At 46.3% G+C, this 22,166-nt stretch overlaps 1 protein-coding gene across 4 annotated transcripts in view; it reads left to right on the forward strand.

The window, feature by feature from the left end:
* LOC144115048 (uncharacterized) overlaps nt 1-5,712 on the forward strand; it is a 42,404-nt gene extending 36,692 nt beyond the window's left edge. For all 4 annotated transcript variants that reach the window (XR_013311217.1, XM_077649179.1, XM_077649177.1 and 1 more), the window contains one exon: nt 5,532-5,712. Coding sequence is in view for 3 of the 4 variants with exons in the window: in XM_077649179.1 (XP_077505305.1) it covers nt 5,532-5,665 (134 nt within the window). In the remaining variant the exon portion in view is untranslated. The remainder of the gene's footprint in view (nt 1-5,531) is intronic.
* The last annotated feature ends 16,454 nt before the right edge of the window (nt 5,713-22,166 follow it).

The following is a 22,166-nucleotide window of genomic DNA, read 5'->3' on the forward strand; positions in this document are numbered from 1 at the left end:
AGAGGGCCAAGGCCAGAGCGCGATTCGTTCGGAGAAATGCCGAGAAATCCTCGTGGCAGAAATATGTGTCCTCTATAAACAGCTCAATAACCTCAAAAAAAAATGTGGGAAAAGGTTCGAAGATTGAGTAGTGACCATACCCCTTTCACACTTCCTCTATTGACTACACCCGGGACACAAACATCATTAGAAGAACAGGCCAACATACTAGGTGAGCATTTTGCTGAAGTTTCCAGTTCGTCCAATTACACAAACACGTTCCAGAAGCACAAAGCAATAGCAGAAAAACAAAAACTTCCATTTGCAGCAGGTATGCACGAGGACTATAATCAACCCATCACACTCCAGGAATTGATTAGGGTATTATCTTGTGGTAAAAAGACAGCAACAGGCCCAGATAATGTGCATTACGCTATGCTCGCCCATCTCTCTGAGGCTGCCGTGCAGGCATTGTTGAACTTCTTTAACAAAATATGGACAACTGGGAATATACCTGAGGAGTGGAAGAAAGCAATAATAGTACCTTTTCTGAAACCCGGAAAACAACCAACAAGTCCTAACAATTACAGACTGATAGCCCTCACCAGCTGCATCGCTAAATCTTTCGAAAGCATAATAAACATTAGACTGACCTTCACACTTGAATCTCGTCGACTCTTAGATTTACATCAATGTGGATTTAAGAAAGCATGCTCGACCACTGATCACCTTGTCCGCCTAGAAAACACCATCCGAGAGGCGTTCATCCACAAACAGCACTGTATCGGTGTCTTCTTCGATTTGGAGAAGGCATATGATACCGCGTGGAAGTTCGGCATCCTCCATGACCTAGCAGATCTAGGGATCCGCGGCAGGATGCTGAACTGCGTGAACGACTTCCTGACTAACCGCACATTCAGAGTCCGTCTGGGAGCAACTCTATCAACGACATTCACCCAAGAGAATGGCGTACCCCAGGGATGCATTTTAAGTACGACACTCTTTATAGTAAAAATGAATTCTTTGGCCAAAGTAATACCTAAGTCCGTAATGTATTCAGTTTATGTAGATGACATACAGATAGCATACACTTCTTCCAACATACTGTCCTGCTAGAGACAAATACAAATCCCACTAAATAAACTGGCTGCTTGGGCAGAGAAAAATGGATTCAAGTTCTCCCCTCAAAAAACAGTAGCTGTTTTATTCTCATTACGACGAGGCCTACAGGTCGATCCCAATCTGTGCTTGAATCAAACCACACTACCAGTCAAACAGGAACATAAATTTTTAGGCGTCACTTTTGACAAGAAACTTACATTTCTGTCACACATTAACAACCTGAAAAAGAAAGCATCCCAAGCCCTCAATGTATTAAAGGTACTCTCGCGAAAACGGTGGGGGTCCGATAGAGCATGCCTATTGCAAATATATCGCTCTTTGGTGCGCTCCAAGCTGGACTACGGGTGTGTGGTATATGGTTCGGCAAGAGCATCCTACTTGAAACGACTGGACCCTGTTCATAATCTTGGTTTGCGCCTATCAACTGGAGCTTATAGAACATCCCCGGTAAAGAGTCTTTACGTTGAAGCTAATGAGCCCACACTAGAGGATAGAAGAGTCACACTAACATGCACGTACATCCTAAAAACCCGTTCTCTCCCTAAACATCTCTGCTATCCCATTGTTACCAAGTGCCCATCTAGGAGATTATTCAATAATAAACCACATTTTATCAGGCCACTAATAATGCGCTTTGAAGATAAATGTGAAGACTTAGCAGTACTGGACGCCCTACCTAATATTGCACAAAGACATGAATATCTACCACCATGGTACAGCCTTCCTTCAGTGTGTAACTTCACATTGACACATGTAAACAAAGAGAAAATACCACACGAGCACATACTGCAAGAGTTCTTTTCACTACAAGAAAAATATAGCACTTACACCGAATTTTACACTGATGGCTCAAAAACAGAAAGTCATGTCGGAAGTGCAGTAATTCAAGGAACAAATGAAAAAATGATATGATTGCCACAGTATGCATCAGTATTTACTGCGGAATGTTATGCCATCTTTGTAGCTGTAGAACAAATAGTAAAACAAAACATAAAAAATAGCATCATTTACACCGATTCACTGAGTATGCTAAAAGCGCTGATTTCTACAAACGCTGCTGAACCCATAATAGGAAAAATCATACATAACATAGTTAAAATTACAAAGCAAAAACATAACATTATATTCTGCTGGGTCCCTAGCCATGTTGGAATTTTAGGTAATGAGAGAGCAGGTGCTTGTGTAGCACAAGCTAGAATTGGCCATATAAAACAAGTTAACATACCACAGAGGGATTTTTCTAAATTACTGCACAGTAAACTCAGGAATAAGTGGCAGATTGCATGGGACAAACAAACAAACAACAAACTACATTCTATAAAACCTGTTTTGGGAGAATGGACATCATGTACACATCAGGAGCGTTTCATAGAAGTTATTTTGTGTCGACTACGCATTGGACACACACACCTTACTCACAACTTCTTACTGACAAAAAAAGGCAAACCTCTCTGCGAAATGTGTGGTGATGAACTCACGGTAAACCACATTTTAATTGTATGCAAAAAACTGGAACAACTGAGGAAAAAATATTTCACAACATTGTACAATGAATACATCCCACTACACCCCATGTTACTTTTAGGAGATCAAGCACTGGTTGATTTTTCCAGCATTTTTAAATTTCTCAGAGAAGCCAATGTTTTATACAAACTTTAGATATAAAAAGCGTAACCTTTAACAAAAGCTCTAACCATGTGTTTGGCGCATCATATCCTCAGTTGCTTTTGCGCCATTAAAATCAATATAACTAACTAACTAACTGGTTCTGTACAGGTTGCCACACTCCTCATTAAATTTGGGCTGGTGCATATGAATACACAGCTACGTTCAAAAGTATTTTCTATGGAATAAGCCGTAGACATAGTAATGTGCAGAATTCATGCACATTCAGTATACTGATGCAAGGTGCCACGCCACCCCAGTGTGGCATCAAAATCGATCTGTAAATCTTGCTCTCAGGCCTCGTCATTCTTGTAGGCTATTGCGGAAGCAAACAAATAAAGTCTAGTTTCTCTGCGGTTCGAACTGTGATGACAAGGTCGTAAAAAGCTGTTACTTTTTGTGGAAATCGCTTGGTGCTTGTCCCGTGGCATTGCTGCTATCGAAAGGGATGCCAGAGTGTGCCTTCATTGGAAAGACAGTAAAAGGCAGTGCTTCTCAGTGATGAGCAAACCAACCTTTGTCAGCCCTCTTGTTCAAGGGTTCCTTCTTGAAAGCCTGAAATATTCTTTTGCAGTACAATGAGCAGTGTATGGAGCCTCTGAAAGCATGCAGAGTGTTCCGTTTAGAAATTTTCCAGAATTTTCTCAAAGTAGAGTTGTTTGTTTCTTTTGTGAAAGCACATGTAATGTCAGCACATATGGCGGTCACTCTTATGAACCATTAAAAGAAAGGAAAAACTTGTGAGCATAATTTTAACAAACTTCCAAATCTAAGACTCCAGATCACACAGGCACTTTTCATCTAGTGAGAAGGGAAACAGCTGCTGAAATTCCTGCACAGATCCCTAGGTGAAATGTGCCAGCATCTGTAGGTCCGTTACGGCCAGGGATTCCAGTGTGGTGAAACTCGTACACAAGAGTTAAGCGGGCCATTTCCCATCAAGAATGCTGCATCTGGGGCAGCATTCCACAGCTGGCGGTGTCGCAAGGGAGTGTGGAAGAGGTCTTGCTCTCACTTTTGTTGTAGCTTAAGCTGCTGTTCATAGCTTTTTTGTGTCATTCATGTTTCTCAACAATGCCACATCACGTCATGCGCCTTTTCAGTGTCTGAACTGTGACAAGAGCATCTCCACCGCAGCTGTGGCCTCGTGCTTAAGGGCTCGCTTCGGCTACGGGAGGTCGTGGGTATGATTCCCGCGGCCTCCAGTCCACCAGCCAATTAATCCAATATTAACAGGCGGTCCCCCGGCCTAGTGCTCGGCTCTCCAGGGGTGCACTGCATGGGAAGGATAGCCTGCGCCTCATAATTCCCATCAAATGCGGGCACAAAAACGTCTCCACGTGGTTAAAACCTGCAGTCCAAAACTCTCGCCTTGTGCCAGTTACAAAACTTACGTTCACTTCTCTAGCCTCAAGAGAGATGTGCCATAGCTCTCTCCGCTCACAAACTGCCTTCGAGCAAAGTGCAGCGGTATTTGCTTGCTACCGTTGTGGCTGGCTGGCTCACACGCATCGGCAGGTGTGCATGACGGGTTAAAAAAAAAAAGATGGTCTTCTACTGCACAAGGTGGATTTAGGGTTGCTTGACGGCGGAACTTATGTCTGATCCGTCAAGGCAACGGTTTGGTCGAAGACCCTTCTCCCAAGCATCTCACCCTAGATGAGCCGAGCACCATGGCGGGGAAATCTTAAAACCAGTGGGTACCCGGCGTCACTGGGAATCGAACGCAGCACCTCCCGAATTTGAGGCGGATGCTCTACCACAAGGCCGCGCTTCGGTGCTATGATCTTCGCCAAAAGGCTGAGAAATGAAAAGCCGAAAGATTGTCGTTCGGCAGCTTACAAAGTCAAGCTGTCATGTTTTTTCCTGAACACAGTTATGGCTCAGACTAATTGTACCATTCTACATGATTTTCCCTCATTCATTGAGATGCTCAATAAGCTTTAGGATGCGATAAATTATGAAGAGGAATGAAATGTTTCTTTTCATCACTGCATTTTGTGGAAACATGTTTGTATTGTAATTTCAAATATCTGTTTTATAATTTGAACTACTCGAAAATAAAGCATATCGCAGTACTGGCCGGCATTTGGAAAGGCCCTGATAAGCACAACATGTGTACGAGAGCAGACGATGCAGTGGTCCCTGTGTCACTACTTTTGGAGCCCACATGGCCAGGGGAGTGACGTCATAATGCACCCCGACACACAGAAACCGAAATCGCTCAGTATGAATAATGCGGTAATATTTAATGTTCATATTTGAATTGCGGAGCACGTATCACACACCGGGTGGGAGTATGCAATGTTTGAAACTAAGAACACTCCCACCAAAAATTTGATGTCTCTGCCCCTTTAAGGTTTTGGGTTTAGCATATGGAGCTTGTGACCTCCTGTGTGCCAGCGTCAGAAGCCTTTCAGAAACCCTTTCGTTGTTTGTCTTGACTGTTTTTATTCATTCTTGGTCTCTGCTTTGTACACACTTCTTTTTGTGTGTGGTTTCTCTGGCACATCTTGAACAATGTTACTTTTATTCTTTTTTTTAAGGGTCTTTCTAATGTCCATATGCAAAGCCACTACAGGAGTGCATGGGCTGCTGCTGTAGCCTGTTGGGAGATGTCCTTATCTTTTTTCCCTCATATGCATTCCATTTTCGGTTTGTTTGTGGGTTTCTCTTAGTGGTTTATTAGTTGCATTTTATTGTTGTGAGCTTGCATACTTTTTTCTCTTTTCATGGCATCCAACCCTGTGTATGACTGACACTAGTGGAGGGACTGCAGCAGCCGACCTTGCATGGCGCGTCATTCTCTGGTCCAAGGCACCTATTCCCCGTTCCAGGCTACTGGCTCAAGATTGTGCCCACAAGTCTGCACCTTGGCCTACAGGCAAAGTCGCATTAGGCCCACATTGGCCAGGACTTCCTTGCCAAATAAAGTGTTCCTACCGACACGCCTTGTCAGTAATTGATGTAGCGTGTGAATAAATGTGTAACAACTTCGTTGGCTGTATAGAAAAACCGTGTTACAAAGCAGTTTTTTTAAGGCCATTCCCAGCCACCACATTGTTTCCTCTGAGCAACCTACTCATCTTTGAGGTAAGTGCTTGCCGTGTGTCGCATCACAGTCTGAAGTGTTGCTGTAGAACTGCATGTTGCCTTCCTGTTTATGCCATTGCAGCAGAAAATGCTCCACAAAGGGAATGAAAAAAGAAATTTCGCCAACATACTGCTTTGAGACAACTGCTAAACGTGTGCTGAAGCCCATTGAACATTGTAATTGAGGCCCTTTGAATTGAATGTTCTTTATAGGTATTTTACAAAGGCAAGATAACAGTCCTAGCAGTGCTACTGGGATTGCTACTCGCTGCAAACGAGGCGGATTCTGTAGCACTGGGCTCTTGCTGGCAGTTTTTGAAATTCGCATTACCCGAAACTGCACTGTAAAAGAGCATAATGAAAACGATGTCTTCCCTTGTAATTCATGCCATGCAACATGACATGGAAACCATCACATGGCCAGTTTATCCATTGCCTTCAGGTTCAAGACATCTGCCAGTTTCTATACGGTAGCTTGCGACTGTTGCACTGGAAAATTACATTTCTCTTGAAGGCACTTTTTGAGCAGGAATTGGGTTTACCCTGGTTTTCGGGGTTTATGTTTTGGGTGCACAAACTGCGTAATATCGGACTTTAAGTGCCAACAAGAGGCCCTAAATATTTGCTAAATTTGATTTATAGTCTTCTCTTACTGTTGTAACCTATCTTTTCTCAAGCAGAACGGTGGCTGAGTGAATACGCATCACCTGTTAATGTCAGATTATTTTTTTGTTTCTCAGCTGCTGAGGGCCATTATTGCCACAGGGGTATGTAAGGTGTGTACTGTAGACAGGGAAATCGCTTAATTCAAACCGACGGTATTTACAAACTGGCACTTCGCTCCCGTCAAAATTGCGCATTTCAGTGCGACAAAGCATACGCAACGGCCGTACAGCTTACCTGTCCTGACCGATGAAGCATGGCAATGCAGCGCGCTGCATGTGGTCATCGTGGAGAACCACTCGTCTACTACCCCCGTCACACGGTGCTTTCGAAGTGCAGTTTCTCTCCCCAGCTGCCCTCCTGTTCCTGCCACGACGTGGGACCAGTTTATTTTACCGTATGCGGGGCCTATCGTGTGCAATCTAAGGCGCCGCTGACAGTGCTGATGAGCGGTCGCATAAGAATCAAAAGACCCGTACCAACCCTTGTGGTCGGGCTCTCTTTATTCCGAACTCTGTGTAAAGAACTATTTTTCGGTCCTCTTACCCTTTGTTTCTAATCAACATAGTTTGAACAAATTTTCGGTCACTTAATAGTTTTAAGTATCGAGGCGTAGAATGCCTGACCATTGGTACGTGGCCATTTATATATTTCCCACCCATGGCGAGCGCACAATTTGTCCCTAAACGTAATGACCGTTGGATATATTGTCTTCATCTTCAAAAGACCTGTCGAAAATCTCAAAAGTCATTATAGCGACAAATTTATATATGAGACTGCTCAAAGGGAGCACGACTAGAAAACCACCGCCGCACACACGCGCTCACTCTTGGCGCTCTTAATTCAGTTCCAATAGATTGACCGAAAGTTTGTGCTATAAAAGCGAGCACGAAACGACGAGAATTCACTGTGTGAGCGTGTGTTTGAGGAAGGATCGCGCATAAAAGGTTTTACCACTAAACGCACTGATTATAGTGCTTGCATGAGGCACAGCCAAACGGTGATATCAATATAAGATGGAATTCCTCATCTGGCGCTTCCAGCCCTCGCAATGAAAAGAGGTAGGATTAATTTTTCCCTTTGCAAAACAAACATCTAGTAGAACCAGCTGTTACGTTCGCGGTTGCTGCGTTTTTCCTGGTACGTTTTTTTTTTCATATTAGTCAGATAGTCCAGCTGCCACAGAAGCCCCTACAACTGAAACTCGATCGCCTATATCTGTTACATAATGCAATTGTTGCATAATTCCCTTGTCGTACGTCGCAAAAGTCATCTCACGATGGTAGTTTACACCGTCCCGGAATTCGTTCAATGCGCGCGTAATGGCGACACCGGCCAGAAAAAGCGATACTATACACGTACTCTATATAGGCACTTGTTCGCCGCTGCGTTCGGCGGCGTCTGGAAGCACCCAGGCCAACGCCAACATACTTACAGACCATGTGATTTTTGTGCGTCTGTTGGCACAGTTACATCGACGCTGCGACGCTAGCGCAAACGATAGCACAAAAAACGAAACTATGCCGCGGCAGATGGCACAAACAGTGCTGTACGAAATGCGCTTGCGTGGGTTCGCTCCGACAATTTTGTTTCTGCCATCCGCTTTATTGTCGCCTGCACCTTAAAATACAGAATTTCTAGATTCCAATATAGCGATGATTCTATGGGATTTTTTATGCGGCCACCGCGATAGCAGCGAAGAAGCGCGCGCGTACCGCATCTTCGCACGCTCCAGGCATGCTCCCTCTTCATTGCTTTACCTTCCACAAACAGCTGCTAAGGCTAACCGAGACTCATCGCAGTGCGTTTCTGAAGGACGGTATTTGCTTATGTCAGCTTTGTTCCCCTTTCCCTTATATATCGTGTTCATTCTACTTGATCGCCATTGGATGTGCCATACTGGGCACATCCAATGTGCCCTGTATGTCCCACAAATCCTCTTGAATAACGTTGCCGTAGGCTCGCCTGATATCCAGAAATGCTAGCCATAGAGGCCTGTGTTCCTTTTCAGCAATCTCTATATAATGCGTCAATGAAAACAGATTGTCGATAGCTCCAACCTCCTCTGCTTCCGGAACCCATTGTGTAGCTCCCATAGCACCCTCTCGTTCTCCACCCAAGCCTGCAGTCTGTCCTTTATAATCTGCATCACCACCCTATAAACCACGCACCTCACTGTTATGGGACGGTATTTGCTTATGTCAGCTTTGTCCCCCTTTCCCCTATATATCATGTTCATTCTACTTGATCGCCATTCATCCACTATCATTTTGTTCACTACCTCTATTAATGTTTGCTTGGATTTCGGTCCTAGCTTCTTTATTAACGTAATCGGAATACCATCTGGTCCTGTCGACGTGCCACGTGCGACGTGCCACGATTTGGGGCAGGCTGGGAAGAGGCAACAGGGTACTGCTACCCGCCTGCGGCCCGTTTCACATGCATGCGATTTTCGCCTGCGACACTGCGAATTCTGTCGGTCTGCGACTGGGGAGGGCCGTCGGTCTAGTCGCAGACGGCTTGAGATCGAGTTCCGTCCGGTTGGAATTCAGTCGCAGCGTCGGTGTGTTCGCTCTGCGACTGACCATTGGGGAGCGCCGAGACGGCGTGCGACGTGCGGTCACGTGGGAACTGTTACCGCGGTGGAAGCAAAACTGTTTATCCTAATCAAAACATACGGAATAATGCCTTGAATCTAAAAATACGCTGGTCATAAAATCATCAACACATTCTGTGTGATGTTTCTGTCGCGTTTAATAATAGGTTGCCTATGCAAACACCAAGGAACCTTGCCGGTTCTTCCGAGCGAATTCGTTGTGTCGGTGTCGCATATGAAAGCAGTGACCAAAAATCGCACTGCGGCCTCACCGACTACAGCGGATACGGGCCGTCATCGCCCGGATTCGTCACCACTTCCCCTTGCCAAGCTACACAGGGTTCAGGCTCCCTCCCCTTTAATCCGGGGTAATTGTCGCTTCGCTGGATGCTGACCCTTTTATCACATATGTCTGGAACCCTGCGAATAGTGATGCATGGCAATGACCTTTACTTTTATGGTGGCCAAACATGAAATGGTGTTCAGCGAGCACGAAATCAAGCGATTTACTTCGTCACTCTTCTGTTTTGTGTTAGTGCTCAAGAAAAGACATTTCATTCCTACAAAGCGTTCTAGAATATTGCGTGTTGCGGAACTTGCATACGAGCAGGCAACAAAGTTCTTAAACTAACCATGAACGCTATAATACTCATTAGGAAGCAGTTTCAAATATGTCTTGAAGAGACATGCCTAGGTAACAAAGCACTAGAAGGGAGGCAAGCTGAAGCGGCAAGTTTGTTCGGTTTGTGTAGAACAGTTGTTTTGTTTGTATGCTTGGTTGTCTTAGTGTTTGCATTAAATGCCTGTGCTCATTCCAACTCAACCGTTTGTTATATCCGCCCTGCTTGACATCGCACGGAATGTTGCACATCAATGAAAAGAGGATGCTAAAAATAATACGCAGACGCTCGTGCTGAGAGGGCGAAAACAGAAGACCAAGTAGATAATGTAGATAGACCTTGTTGCCATGTCAGTGATTATAATGATGCAACATAACGAGTCTATAAGGGCTTGTTTATTGACACCACTTGCTGTGTATGCATGAGAACAGAGCTCGGCACAGCACACATGCATTTTAGTTAAGATAATGCAGGTGTAGCACTGATCAGACTGCAACTCTTGTTCCTGTGCTTGCTGAGCTGGAAAATAAATTTGAATTTGCAGCCTACTGCAGCTACACTTGCATTGTGTCGCTCGTTTTACTTCAGAGTGGGACTGACTGGCACCTCTTAGCTGTTTTCAAAGTGTAGGAACATTACTGCAGGCTCTCAAACAGCTTTATTTTAGCCGCCGTCTCGGCCACTGCCCATGTACTCCCTCTTGCTGGCTGTCACTCCTGAGCATTCCACCTTTCCTTTATTGTCAGCTGCCTTGCTGTATCTACTGGGTGCGAAGGGCTGCATACGGGAGGCCCAGGCATTGCTGAAAAGAACTCACTCCACCGACTAGTGCCCAAGACATTTTGCCTGTCAAATTTATCATCCTAGGTGGTCACGTTTGTACTCTTGCTGTGCAGGAAGACAGATGGCCTTACTGGCAGCGGGCACGACAGATGGCGTAACGGCTCGAGGTGGCAGGGGAGGCCGGTAGCTGGCACCAGACGGGCTGCCGGTAGAGGAGGCGAGACACTGACCCCAGGGAAGCGTTGCCCTCCGAGGGACACCTGATCCCCTTCGACACATCCCCAACGAGGCCATCGGCTTTCCCATCGTAACAGCCGCGGGTTCCTAGGAATTTGGCGGGTGCCCTTGGTCAGCTGCATGAGCAGCGACGGCAGAAAACCATTGGGCGAGGATTACCCGAGAAAGAGAAAAGAAATTCCAGGAGAAACGCGGCGGAGGCAGAAGGGACAACGGAAAAAACTTCGACCAGACACGGGCGAGGCGAACGGATGCAAGATCGCGTCGGTCTACAGTCAGCGAAGCCGGACCTCGGGGACCGCAGCAAACTGACCGCCAGCTGAGACGCCCAAGAATCCTGAGGCCTTGACCCATCACAGCACTGCCAGCCGAGACGCCGGGAAGAGAGGCAGACCACGGGAGAGCCGAAGCAGCCGCGGCCCGCTGATGCAAGACGAGCGGAGTGGAGCCCCAACCTGCCGGACCGACAGCCAGGACTTCTAAAAGCCAGCGGTGAGCGAACCACCAGTTTCGCCTTCAGGCAGGGAGGAATAAATAATGTTTTTCCGGGTTTTCGCCTTGTTGGTTCACTTCTCCTTGCTTCCGCAAGACCCGTAGATTGTGTGACCGACCCCCGACAGGCGAGGACGTCACAGGTGGTGGCAGCGGTGGCATTTTGCTGAAGTTGTGGCGCGAGACATTCACCCTTGCACCGAAGGAGAAAGGGCCAACATGTCGCTATCGCAATCACAGAATTCTCATGACGGAATGTTAGGAGCTAGTGCACTAATGCTGGGCAGTATGACTCCAAAGTTCACATGGGATGACACTGGTCCCAAAATCAGGGACTTTCTGCAAATTTTTGAACAGTTGGTGAACATGGGAGGATGACAGGAAAAACAAACGATTGGGATGGAGATGTGCAAAATGGTGGCGGTGGCTCAGGATTTCGCATGGAGGGATGAGGAAGTGGATAGCGCTGCCACATACAAATCTTTCAAAGCGCTTGCATTGAAGTGTTTCGATAAGGAACCGGTGAGCATGAAAGTTGTAAAGTTCTTGAACGCGCACCAGAACCTTAGTGAAGATGCACGCTCTTTTGCGAGCCGTTTGAAGAGACTCGATGTGGAGGCCATGAGGGACGTTATGGCGAGGACACGTTGAAGAAAAGTGCAAGACACAAGATCCTAAATGAACAACCTCTCTCCCAATTCCTTAATGGCTTTCGTGATTATGAGGGGAAAGTCTGCAGGTTCAGATTACCGCACGTTTAACGGTAGATGAAATAGGTTGAAGAAATAGACCAGGCGGCATGTGGAAAAAAAACGTAAGCCTTGAGAGGAAAGGATTCACTAACACATGAACAGGAAAGCAAACAAAAACAACACTCGCATAAGACAAAGAAGAGCTTGAGGAAAAAAGGAAAGGTTCACTCAGCGTTCAATGTTCAGCGAAAGTATGAGCTTGGTAGATGGTGCTTCAAGAGAGGAGGTGTGGCGTGGGGAGTGCAGTCAGTGGGCTCCGGTCAATGCACTGATAGAAGCGTCGCATGGATGGTGGTGGTGGAGAATGGATGGCGGTCTCCACGGCAGGCCTCAACACTGCCGTAGGAATTCGCCTCACCTGTGGAACGCAGGCGCGGCCCCCAGGTCAGGTAGCCCGGGGAAGCAGCGGGGCTATGGAGGCGGCCCGCTTTCAGAGGCTGCCGGCCACGTGAAAAGCAGGAAGCACCGGCGCCTGGTTTTGGTGGCTCAGGCTGTCGACGGCAGCCTGTCTAGGTCTGGCAGCCCGGACTTCTGCAGCGGAGGCCCAAGCCTGGGAATTCGGGGAGCCAGCAGCAAGAGTCCCCGTTCGTTGCCGACTGCATTCCTCCTGTTCTGCCCCAGCACGCGCTCTAACTCTAAGCCACGTCTCACTTCTCTTCTTCTCGTCATGAGCGTCTTCGCCAGCCGCAGTGTGGCGCCGGTGCCTTACAGAAGAGCCCCCCCCCCCCCCCCCCGCGAAGAGTATTTTCCAGGGAAAAGAAACTTTATCGGAACAGCGGCGCACTCTTGACGGTTGATGAGGTCGCTGACAAGCTGGAGACATTTCACCGCAAAAGGCACACCCCACAAGACACACCACGCACCACACACATACAGCACGCACCACCCGCTGGGTCACGCTGGTCCACGGTTCACCCCACATGCGCTTGAAACGCAGTATACATGCAAAAGAAGTGAACAAATCAGTCAACAAAGCAGGTGGGCAAAAAGCGTTCAAGACCTTATGCACAATATCACACTGGTGTTGTGCCTAAAGTAACACCTCCAAGTTCACAGCTGGCTCAAATAATCCGCGCCAACATTTGTGGATCCCTTACTGTGCTCAACTTGGAACAAATACTTCTGGAGCACGAGGCTCCATCGGAACACGCGGCTGTTAAAATGTTTGACCTGGAACTAATACTTGAGCGACTGATGGTCGGTTTAGATCCTAAACGTTCGTCCATAGAAAAAATACGGTTCCCTTTCCCTTCCGGTGGTAGCGCTTCCCTTTAAATGAGGATGGGGATGAACGCCCGATAATGTCGACCGCCACTCGCTCAAGCGGTATAGAAGTGAGAGGTGTTCGGCCCAGTGGAGCGATCCTCAGCTTCCCCTTTGGCACGGTGCGTTGGCACGCATCACAAGACCTGACAATTTTTTTTTATGTCAGCCTGAACCCCAGTCCAATAAAAATCACTGAGTACCCTGGCTGTAGTTTTTCGTATGTCCTGATGGCCGAAGAGTGCACTCTCACGCGCCAGCTTGAGGACGTGAGTGCGCAAGCACTTCGGTACCGCTGCTTGCTCGATTACTTGACTGGGACCTACTTGGTATGATCGGAAAAGAACGCCGTTCTTTAGATGAAGGGAATGGGCAGTCTGTCCCTTTCCAGGATAGTGTTGCCCTAGATTCTTCTGACAGACCTCTAATGTAGCGTCCTCCTCCTGATGCAGACGAAACTCTGGCTGTGACAAGTGGAGCGCGTTACGAGCGGGGCTTTTGCTACACTCCGAAACGTTCATTGCCACAGTAGGGGCGATATCAGCCGAGCCTGTGAAGTGTCTCGTGGACACAGGTTCCAGAGTCAGCCTGTTAAAGCGCAGCGCACTGACAGGTATAAACTCCAACTAGGAGAAGGTGTTCTAAAGGTGCGAGAGCCAGATAACCCTTATCGGCATCACCGGAGACTGTAAAGGCACGTTCAGCGTCTACCGCATGCCTTTGGACTTGGCTGCCACGTATTCATTAGCAGTTTTTTGTGTGCGACGACAGTGGCGTGCTTCCTGTAGCCGGCATCATCAGACAAGACACCTTAAGAGACCAATGGATCGACAGGCTGTTCAGCCAGGGTAGGCGGGTAGGGTACTCGGGTATTCGTGTAGGCGGAGCTTATATCCCAATCGATAACTGGGTGCCCAAAGGCCGGCGATACAGAATCACGCGTGCGATGGGCCCGAAGGGAACCTACCCGTCACGCTGATCGAGACTACGGTGCTTCCGGCGATTAGTGAGTGCCTTCTATCTTGTAGGCGTTTGTGACCCTTATCAAGGGGACAGATGGTGGTGATAGAGGTGTCTCGACTGGAGGTTAATGGACTTGTAGGAGCGCCCGCCCTCATTACAACATGCGAAGATGAAACTATCCCGTCAGGGTGGCCAACCTAACCCTTCAGAACATACGCCTCGGGAAAAACAGGGTACTCAGGGATTTGATAAGACGTGGCGGTAGACAAGCCGATTCTAAATATTAACTCTAAAAGAACGGGAGTTGCGGGCACGGTACGCATCCGAACATGGCCTCAAATGTGCTCATCTTTGCCTGCCTGCAGGTTCCGCTACTGACCGGTGCATTTACAACGCCATCAACTATGTTCAGCGAGCTGGAGTACAAGCCGATCGCCGAGCCTTATCTTCAGCCGCCCTCAGTGACGGCGAGGTGCGCTGTCTACAACGGAATCTACCACAGGAGTTTTCACCAATCACCGTCGACCACGGTCCTGCCGATTGTCTAAATAAGGAAGCACCTGGATCCTCACAAACTCAGTTGCGGGCACGGTACGCATCCGAACATGGCCTCAAATGTGCTCATCTTTGCCTGCCTGCAGGTAAGACAGAGTGCACGTTCGTTTCGAAGCAACCATTTGTCTCTTATTGTCGTGCCGTGCCCCCGTACACTGTTTTTGATTTTGTGTGATTGCTGGTCTGTATTTGTTAAGCTTGTGACAAGTGGGGATGTTGAATTGAACCCGGGTCCCCCTACCGTTGATGAGAAGCTGGAACAAATTCTTCAAACACTAAAGAACTTACGAAAACGCTTGGTGATTTTAAGCGCGACCAGCGAGCAGTACAAAAGGACGTTAAAGAAAATGGTACTGCTATAAAAATTCTCGAAGACCGTCTAAATAATCTTGAATCTGCACTTTCCAGTGTAAGTAAGACACAAGAAGTAGTCAGCGAGTTAAGAAAAGATATCACTCAGCTTTCGAAAAAGGTAGATTTGGAAAATCGCCAGCGGCGTAATAACTTGATCGTATTTGGACTGCCCGAAGAAGATGAAACCCCTGATGATCTGTCAAAAGCTGTAAATGAAAAATTATTAACTGTGGTTGGTGTCTGCGCTACGAGTATAGAGCGAATGCATCGCATAGGAAAAAAAGGAGCATCGCGCCGGCCGGTGATTTTCCGATTATACGACTTCAAAGAAAAGATTGCAATTTTACAAAACTGCAAAAAGCTTAAAAACACGGGCATTTCTGTTGGGGAAGATTTTTCAGAGGGTGTGGTTTATCGCAGAAAATGCCTCAGGGAAAGTGCCAAAAACGAGAAGTTGAATGGAGCACGTGTGCGTCTAGTGCACGACAAGTTATATGTCAATGATAAGGCGTACTACTGGGACGATGATGCTGCGACGCGTGTGGCTTATCAGGTAGCTCGTCACAGCTCAAACGATAACACCCCGGAGCAAGCGGAGTCGCCTTACTGACTTGCTAACCGTAATAAATTTGAATGCGCGAAGTTTAGTGAACAAGACTTCAGATTTTGAAAGCATCCTTCTCGAGCATGAACCAGACATAATCGTTGTCACTGAAACGTGGCTTAACGAGTTTATGGATAGTACAGAACTTCTCCCACCTAATTACACAGCTTTCCGTAAAGACTGTGGAACTAGAGATGGAGGTGTTGCCGTTGTTTACAAATCCAGTATTTTCTGCATTGAAATACCGTCACCACCAGAACTAGAGTGCGTCTTGTGCAGTATGAAAATCCGTACTATCTCTTTCACAGTCATTGCGGTCTATAGACCTCCGGGTACCACTGAAGATTATATACAGTCACTAAATGATTGTTTAATACCCATGTTTGCTAACACAACAAAGAAAATTATAATGGCTGAGGATTTCAATCTGCCCCATATAGACTGGGTAAATTATAAGGAGGGGACGGTTGATGTGGCAACATCCCGTGCCTTTTTAGATCTCGTATTTTCCATAAATTTGGTTCAACTGGTCAGCACGCCTACACGAATGCATGAATCCGGAAAATCCCTACTTGATTTAGTCTTTCTGAGTCAGTCAGCAACACAATATCATTCACGCTGTAACGTTATGAGTGGTCTTTCCGACCATATGATGGTAATCGTCCGGCTGGCCATCAAGTGCCAAAAACTCAACCCCGCAAAAACTGCGCTAGTCCCTGATTTTGCTAGAGCAGACGATGTAGGGGTACTGGATTGTCTAGAACAAGGCTTCGACGGTTTCAGTAATTTTGTAACTCTTGAATCAACATCTGTAAATCAAGCATGGGAACTGTTTAAAAAAGTAATTCACAAATGCATAAAATCCTTCATTCCTATACGCATCAAGAAAGTTTGCAAGAGAAATCCGTGGATATCGCGGAATATTATTCACATGAAGCGCCAGTTGAAACGTATGAGAACAAGATGCGCAAATACAACCTCAAATGCAACAGATGAAAGGGTTAAAAACCTTTCCCAGGCATTTAAAGCAGAGATTGCGAGAACAAAACAACGGTTTATGAATGAGTCATTAACTACGTTCATTAAAACATCTCCGGGAAAATTCTGGCGGTACCTGTCAAAACAGAAATCCCCCATTCCGTTCTTAAAAAATGCTTCTTGCACAGTTAGTGATAGTAGTGAAATGGCATGCCTTTTCAACGAATATTTCGAGTCCGTATTTACCTAGGATGATGGTACAACACCGCATCTAGAAGACTCGCCAAACATACCGTCTTTACCGGATATAAAAAATAGTCACGACGGAGTTCTTAACCTTCTTCTTAATCTGGACACGAAAAAATCCGTGGGACCGGACGAAATTCCTAATACCTTCCTAAAAAGGTACGCAGAATGGTGTTCCTACTATCTTGTAGAAATATCTAACAAGTCTCTTCTATCTGGTGACGTCCCTGGCGACTGGAAGTATGCCAAAGTAATACCAATACATAAGCAAGGAGCAAAACATGATGTAACAAACTACCGACCAATATCTTTGACGAGTACGTGTTGTAAAACATTAGAACACATTTTAACTAAACACTTAATAGAATTTGCTGAAGCAAATGGGGTGCTGGGAAGCCATCAGCATGGTTTCCGGCGCGGATATTCCACTATTACCATATTAGGTGAAGTTGTACATGACATTGCCAAATGTATCGACGAAAGAGGGCAAATAGATATCATCTTTATTGATTTTAGGAGAGCGTTTGATAGAATATCCAAAAAACAAATACTACAACTTCACAACTTATTGAAAAATAATATTGTAATAAAATGGATTGAGGCCTACCTAACGCATAGACAGCAGTTTGTTTTTCTTAATAACGTTGCCAGCTCAAATAAAAATGTACGATCAGGTGTTCCACAAGGCCCTGTGATAGGTTCTTTGCTTTTCTCTTTGTATGTTAGCGATATGAGCACCGGCTTTTCACCAGAGATAACGATTAAACATTACGCAGATGATACTATTATTTATTGTAATGTAAAATCTTGTGATGATCAGAAGAGACTGAATGACCATCTGGACATAATCAGTAACTGGTGCAAACGGTGGCAAACGGACATGAACACAGAGAAGACCGTTTGTATGCATATGACACGTAAAAAACAACCCTTTGTATTTTCTTATAAAACTCATGAGGTCATTCTAAAAGATGTCGCTGAGTTCAGGTACTTGGGCTTGTGTCTCAGATATGATCTAAATTGGTCATCGCATGTAGATCAAGTTTGTGATAAGGCGATCAGAAAGCTTTGGACGCTATGGAAGAAGCTAACTGATGCCACGCCAGATGTCAAGTTGTTAGCATATAAAATGACAGTCCTACCACTACTTACCTATGCAAGCCCCATTTGGGAGCCATACACTGAGCAGAATATTTTGAAATGTGAACGTGTGCAGAACAAGGCTCTTAGGTTCATTTATAATGCTTATTCTAGAATGCAGTCAGTTTCAGAACTAAGAATAAAAGCTGGATTAACCCCTGTTAAGATAGAAATGGAACACAATAGGATTGTTTTCTTTTATCATATTTTAGGTGGCTATTACAAAGTAAAACTCGAAAGGTACATTGTAGCAGACAGTTCCATCCACTCAAGGACAAAACACACTAAACATATCAAACCATTGACTTACAAGACACTCTTTTCATTATTCTTTTCTCGTGAGGACAATAGATGACTGGAACAAACTACCCAATGAAGTTATAAATTCTGAGACTAAGGGCTTTGAAGCTGCACTACGGGAATATTCTATGAGTGCGTAAAAAAAATGTATTGTATACTAGCCTTGTCACCTGTCACCCTCTTTGTCATCTATGTACATTGCTCTCTGTTTTCTTTTATTTAACTTTTGCCAGTCGGACCTACTCTTAATTATAATTGCTGTACTTTGCTATTACGGCCACGCGCCTATTGTTCTTCACATTGCACCACAGCGGTTGACGTTTTTGTGCGCTATTCAAATATTTTCTTTTTTTTTCCTGCCGTCAGTGACGTGCAAAAATTCCTAATGTTCAAAGAGTTTCTTTTTTGTTTTTGATTGTATTTTACGTGCAAAAGTTCTAACAAGATGTGTACTTTGTAAAACTGCAACTCATGCCTTGGCCTGTGCCGGCAGTATGAATAAATAAATAAATAAATAAATAAATAAATAAATAAATAAATAAATAAATAAATAAATAAATAAATAAATAAATAAATAAAAAATAATTTACTGAGGGTGTTTGAGTGCTCGCACATTGGGGAACCACAGAGGATCGATATCGAAAGTCTGGTTTTGGAGAATAGCTCAATATTCCGAACCAGCAGAACCAACCTCGAGCTTTGCCAGGCCATTAAGCAGCAGATACCCACTGGGGACGCTTCTCCTGTCTACCGTCGAGCCTAAAGGATCCCTTTCGCTAAAATGGAGATGGAAGCACAGATAGACCGGCTTAGGGCCGGCGTCATCTAACATTTTATGTCACCGTAGGTTGCACCAGCCTTACTGGTAGCGAAACTTGATGGAAGCTACCGTTTCGTGGTCGACTATAGAAATCATAGGGTCACTAGGGTGGACCCCTATCCATTGCCAAACATTCACGAGACCCTGTCGCAGCTTGAGAAAGCGAAGTATTTCACTGTGGTGGACATGGCGAGTGGATACTGGCAGATAGAGATGGATACCCGTGAAAGAGAAAACAGCTTTCAACACTCCTTTCGGGCACTACGAATGGGACCGTATGCCAATGGGACTCGTAAACAGTGCGGTAGTATGGCAGAGAACGGCTGACGTCATACTAGCAGGCCTATTGGGAAAGCTTAGCTTTGTGATGTGTACCTCGATGACATCATTATTTACAGCAAGTCCTTTGAGAGCCACTTGCGCGATGTGAAGAAGGTGTTGAGTACTATTAGCGATGGGGTCCTTAAGCTGAAACCGGCCAAGTGCCAGTTCTTGAAACCACAGGTTAGGTACCTAGGACGCGTTGTCTTGGCTACAGGTGTCCGGCCTGATCCAGAGAAGTTGAAGTGCGTGAGTTTTCCATGACTGAAGAGAGAAACCTATGTCCGCCAGTCCTTGGTCTTGCCTTCTATAATAGATGTCGCATTCTCAATTTCACTGCAGTAGCCAAGCCACTGACCGCACTAACGAGCAAACAACCTTTTCTGTGTTCTTCTCAGGGTGAGAGAGCTTTTCGGCAACTAAAAGACAGACTTGTGGAAGCGCCTGTTCTTCGCTTCCCAGATTTCAGCCAGCCGTTCATACTAGCCACTGATGCATCTAAGCATGCTCTAGGCGCAGTCCTCTCACAGATGCATGGCAGCGAGGAACGTCCGGTAGCTTACATGAGTAGACAGCTTAACGCAGCTGACCAGAATTACGGTGCAACCGAACAAAAATGCCTAGCAGTGGTGTGAGGAGTGCGCCACTTTCGTTGCTACCTCTTCGGACGCGCTTTCAAAATTATTACTGACTGCCAACTCCTGAAGTGGCTAATGAATGTCCAAGACCTGAACTCTAGACTCGCTCGCTGGAACCTGCAGCTCCGGGAATATAGCTTTCAAGTCTTTCATTGGCCGGGCAAGACAAATCAGAACGCTGATGGGCTCAGCCACTCTGCTGTAGCTCGCATAACAGTTTTTCCCCTCGGTGGAGTGGGCCCCTCCACACGATGAGCAGAGGAGGGACCCGTAAATTAGGAAAATTGTAAACGAGTGTTTTTGGTTTATGGGGGTTTAACGTCCCAAAGGGACTCAGGCTATGAGAGACGCCGTAGTGAAGGGCTCCGGAAATTTCGACCACCTGGGGTTCTTTAACATGCACTGACATCGCACAGTACACGGGCCTCTAGAATTTCGCCTCCATTGAAATTCTACCGCCGCGGCCGGGATCGAACCCGCGTCTTTCGGGCCAGCAGCCGAGCGCCATAACCACTCAGCCACCGCAGCGGCTGTAAACAGGTGTGAGAACTCTGAGGGAAAGGATGCTGGCCGATTTTGTCTGGATCAGCAAGGTATTCTAAGGTTCAAGGAGAGGCCACACGGAACGGGTTGGAGCGTTGTTCCGTCGTCTATGAGAGGGGAAGTCCCGTGGTTGCATCACGCAGCGCAGGCCACCTAGGCTTCCGAAAAACCTGTCAGAGGGTCAGCAAAGGGTATTCTGGTCTGCTCAGTACTGTAGAAACTGAATTCTGCATGTTTCCAAAAATCCTGAAAGGAAGGAAACCCGCTCCACTGCAGGTTTTTTAGGATTTACACAGACTGTTCGAGAGGACTGCCATGGATGTCGTAGGGCCTTTGCCGAGCACGACTTCCGGCAAAAGCTACATTCTCGTATTTGTGGAACCCCTGACTCGGTATGCCGAAACGTTCGCTCTGGAGAACCAAAAGGCTGAGACTGTTGCGAGGGCATTTGTCGAAGGGGTGGTATTGCGTCACGGAGTTCAGTCACAGCTACTCACCGACCAAGGAACTAATTTAACCAGAAAGCTGATGCAAGCTGTTCTGAATGCAACGGGGCCGTCGAGAGGTTGAACCAAACGATGATTAAGATCCCTTTGCTCTATGTGCGCAGAGATCAGCGTTATTTGGATCTTTGGCTGCCATTCGCAACATCAGCTTACAATTTTGCCGTGCACGATGGAACTCAGGCAAGGCCCTTCTTTCTACTTTACATGAGGAAACCAGTGCTCCTTGGGGTTGCATATGAGGAACCGAAAGGTCACTATGGCACCCTAGACGACTACCGGGCTGAGCTCGCGCAAAGGTTAAGTGACACACACAAGACGGCGAGAGGGGCCCTCCGGTCGGCCGCAGAGTCACAAGTAAGGCGTCTAGAAAATGCTAGCAAGGAGGTAGATTTCAGGGCAGGTGATAGTGTATCTGCGCGCCCAGGTCCCATCAAAATGGCTCGCGAGGAAGCTGTCACCACGGTGGGTCGTTCCATATTGAATAGTGGCGAACCTGTCCAACATGACCTCTTTCATCCGCCACACGCAGTCTGGAGATGAGAAGATAGTCTATGTTAATAGGCTGTGTCATGCCAGAGGTGCCGAAGCCTCCCCTATGAAGTTCGGCGCGACCACGCCTGATGGTGAATTTCGGGTCTCCACCACCCGATGTCTTCTAAAATGGTTTGCAGAGCGTTACACCAGAGGTATTGTTAGAGCTCACCGCTCGCTTCGAGGACACCTCTGCTAACTCACGACTACGCCATAAGAAGTCGCGAGCCGCCTATATACCCTCCATAATCACTTATAAACTTTGTAATACGTTTTCGGGATCTAGCATATTCCTATGAGCTGCTGTGATCATTTCTTTTTCATGCTAATAGCCAGCTAGGTCTTGAAAAAAGAAGAGAATGAGGAAGAGCGTTTACTTTACTTGTTCTCGTGACTTTTCTG

This window comes from Amblyomma americanum, chromosome 1 (assembly GCF_052857255.1).
Source record: "Amblyomma americanum isolate KBUSLIRL-KWMA chromosome 1, ASM5285725v1, whole genome shotgun sequence".
Taxonomy (NCBI): domain Eukaryota; kingdom Metazoa; phylum Arthropoda; class Arachnida; order Ixodida; family Ixodidae; genus Amblyomma; species Amblyomma americanum.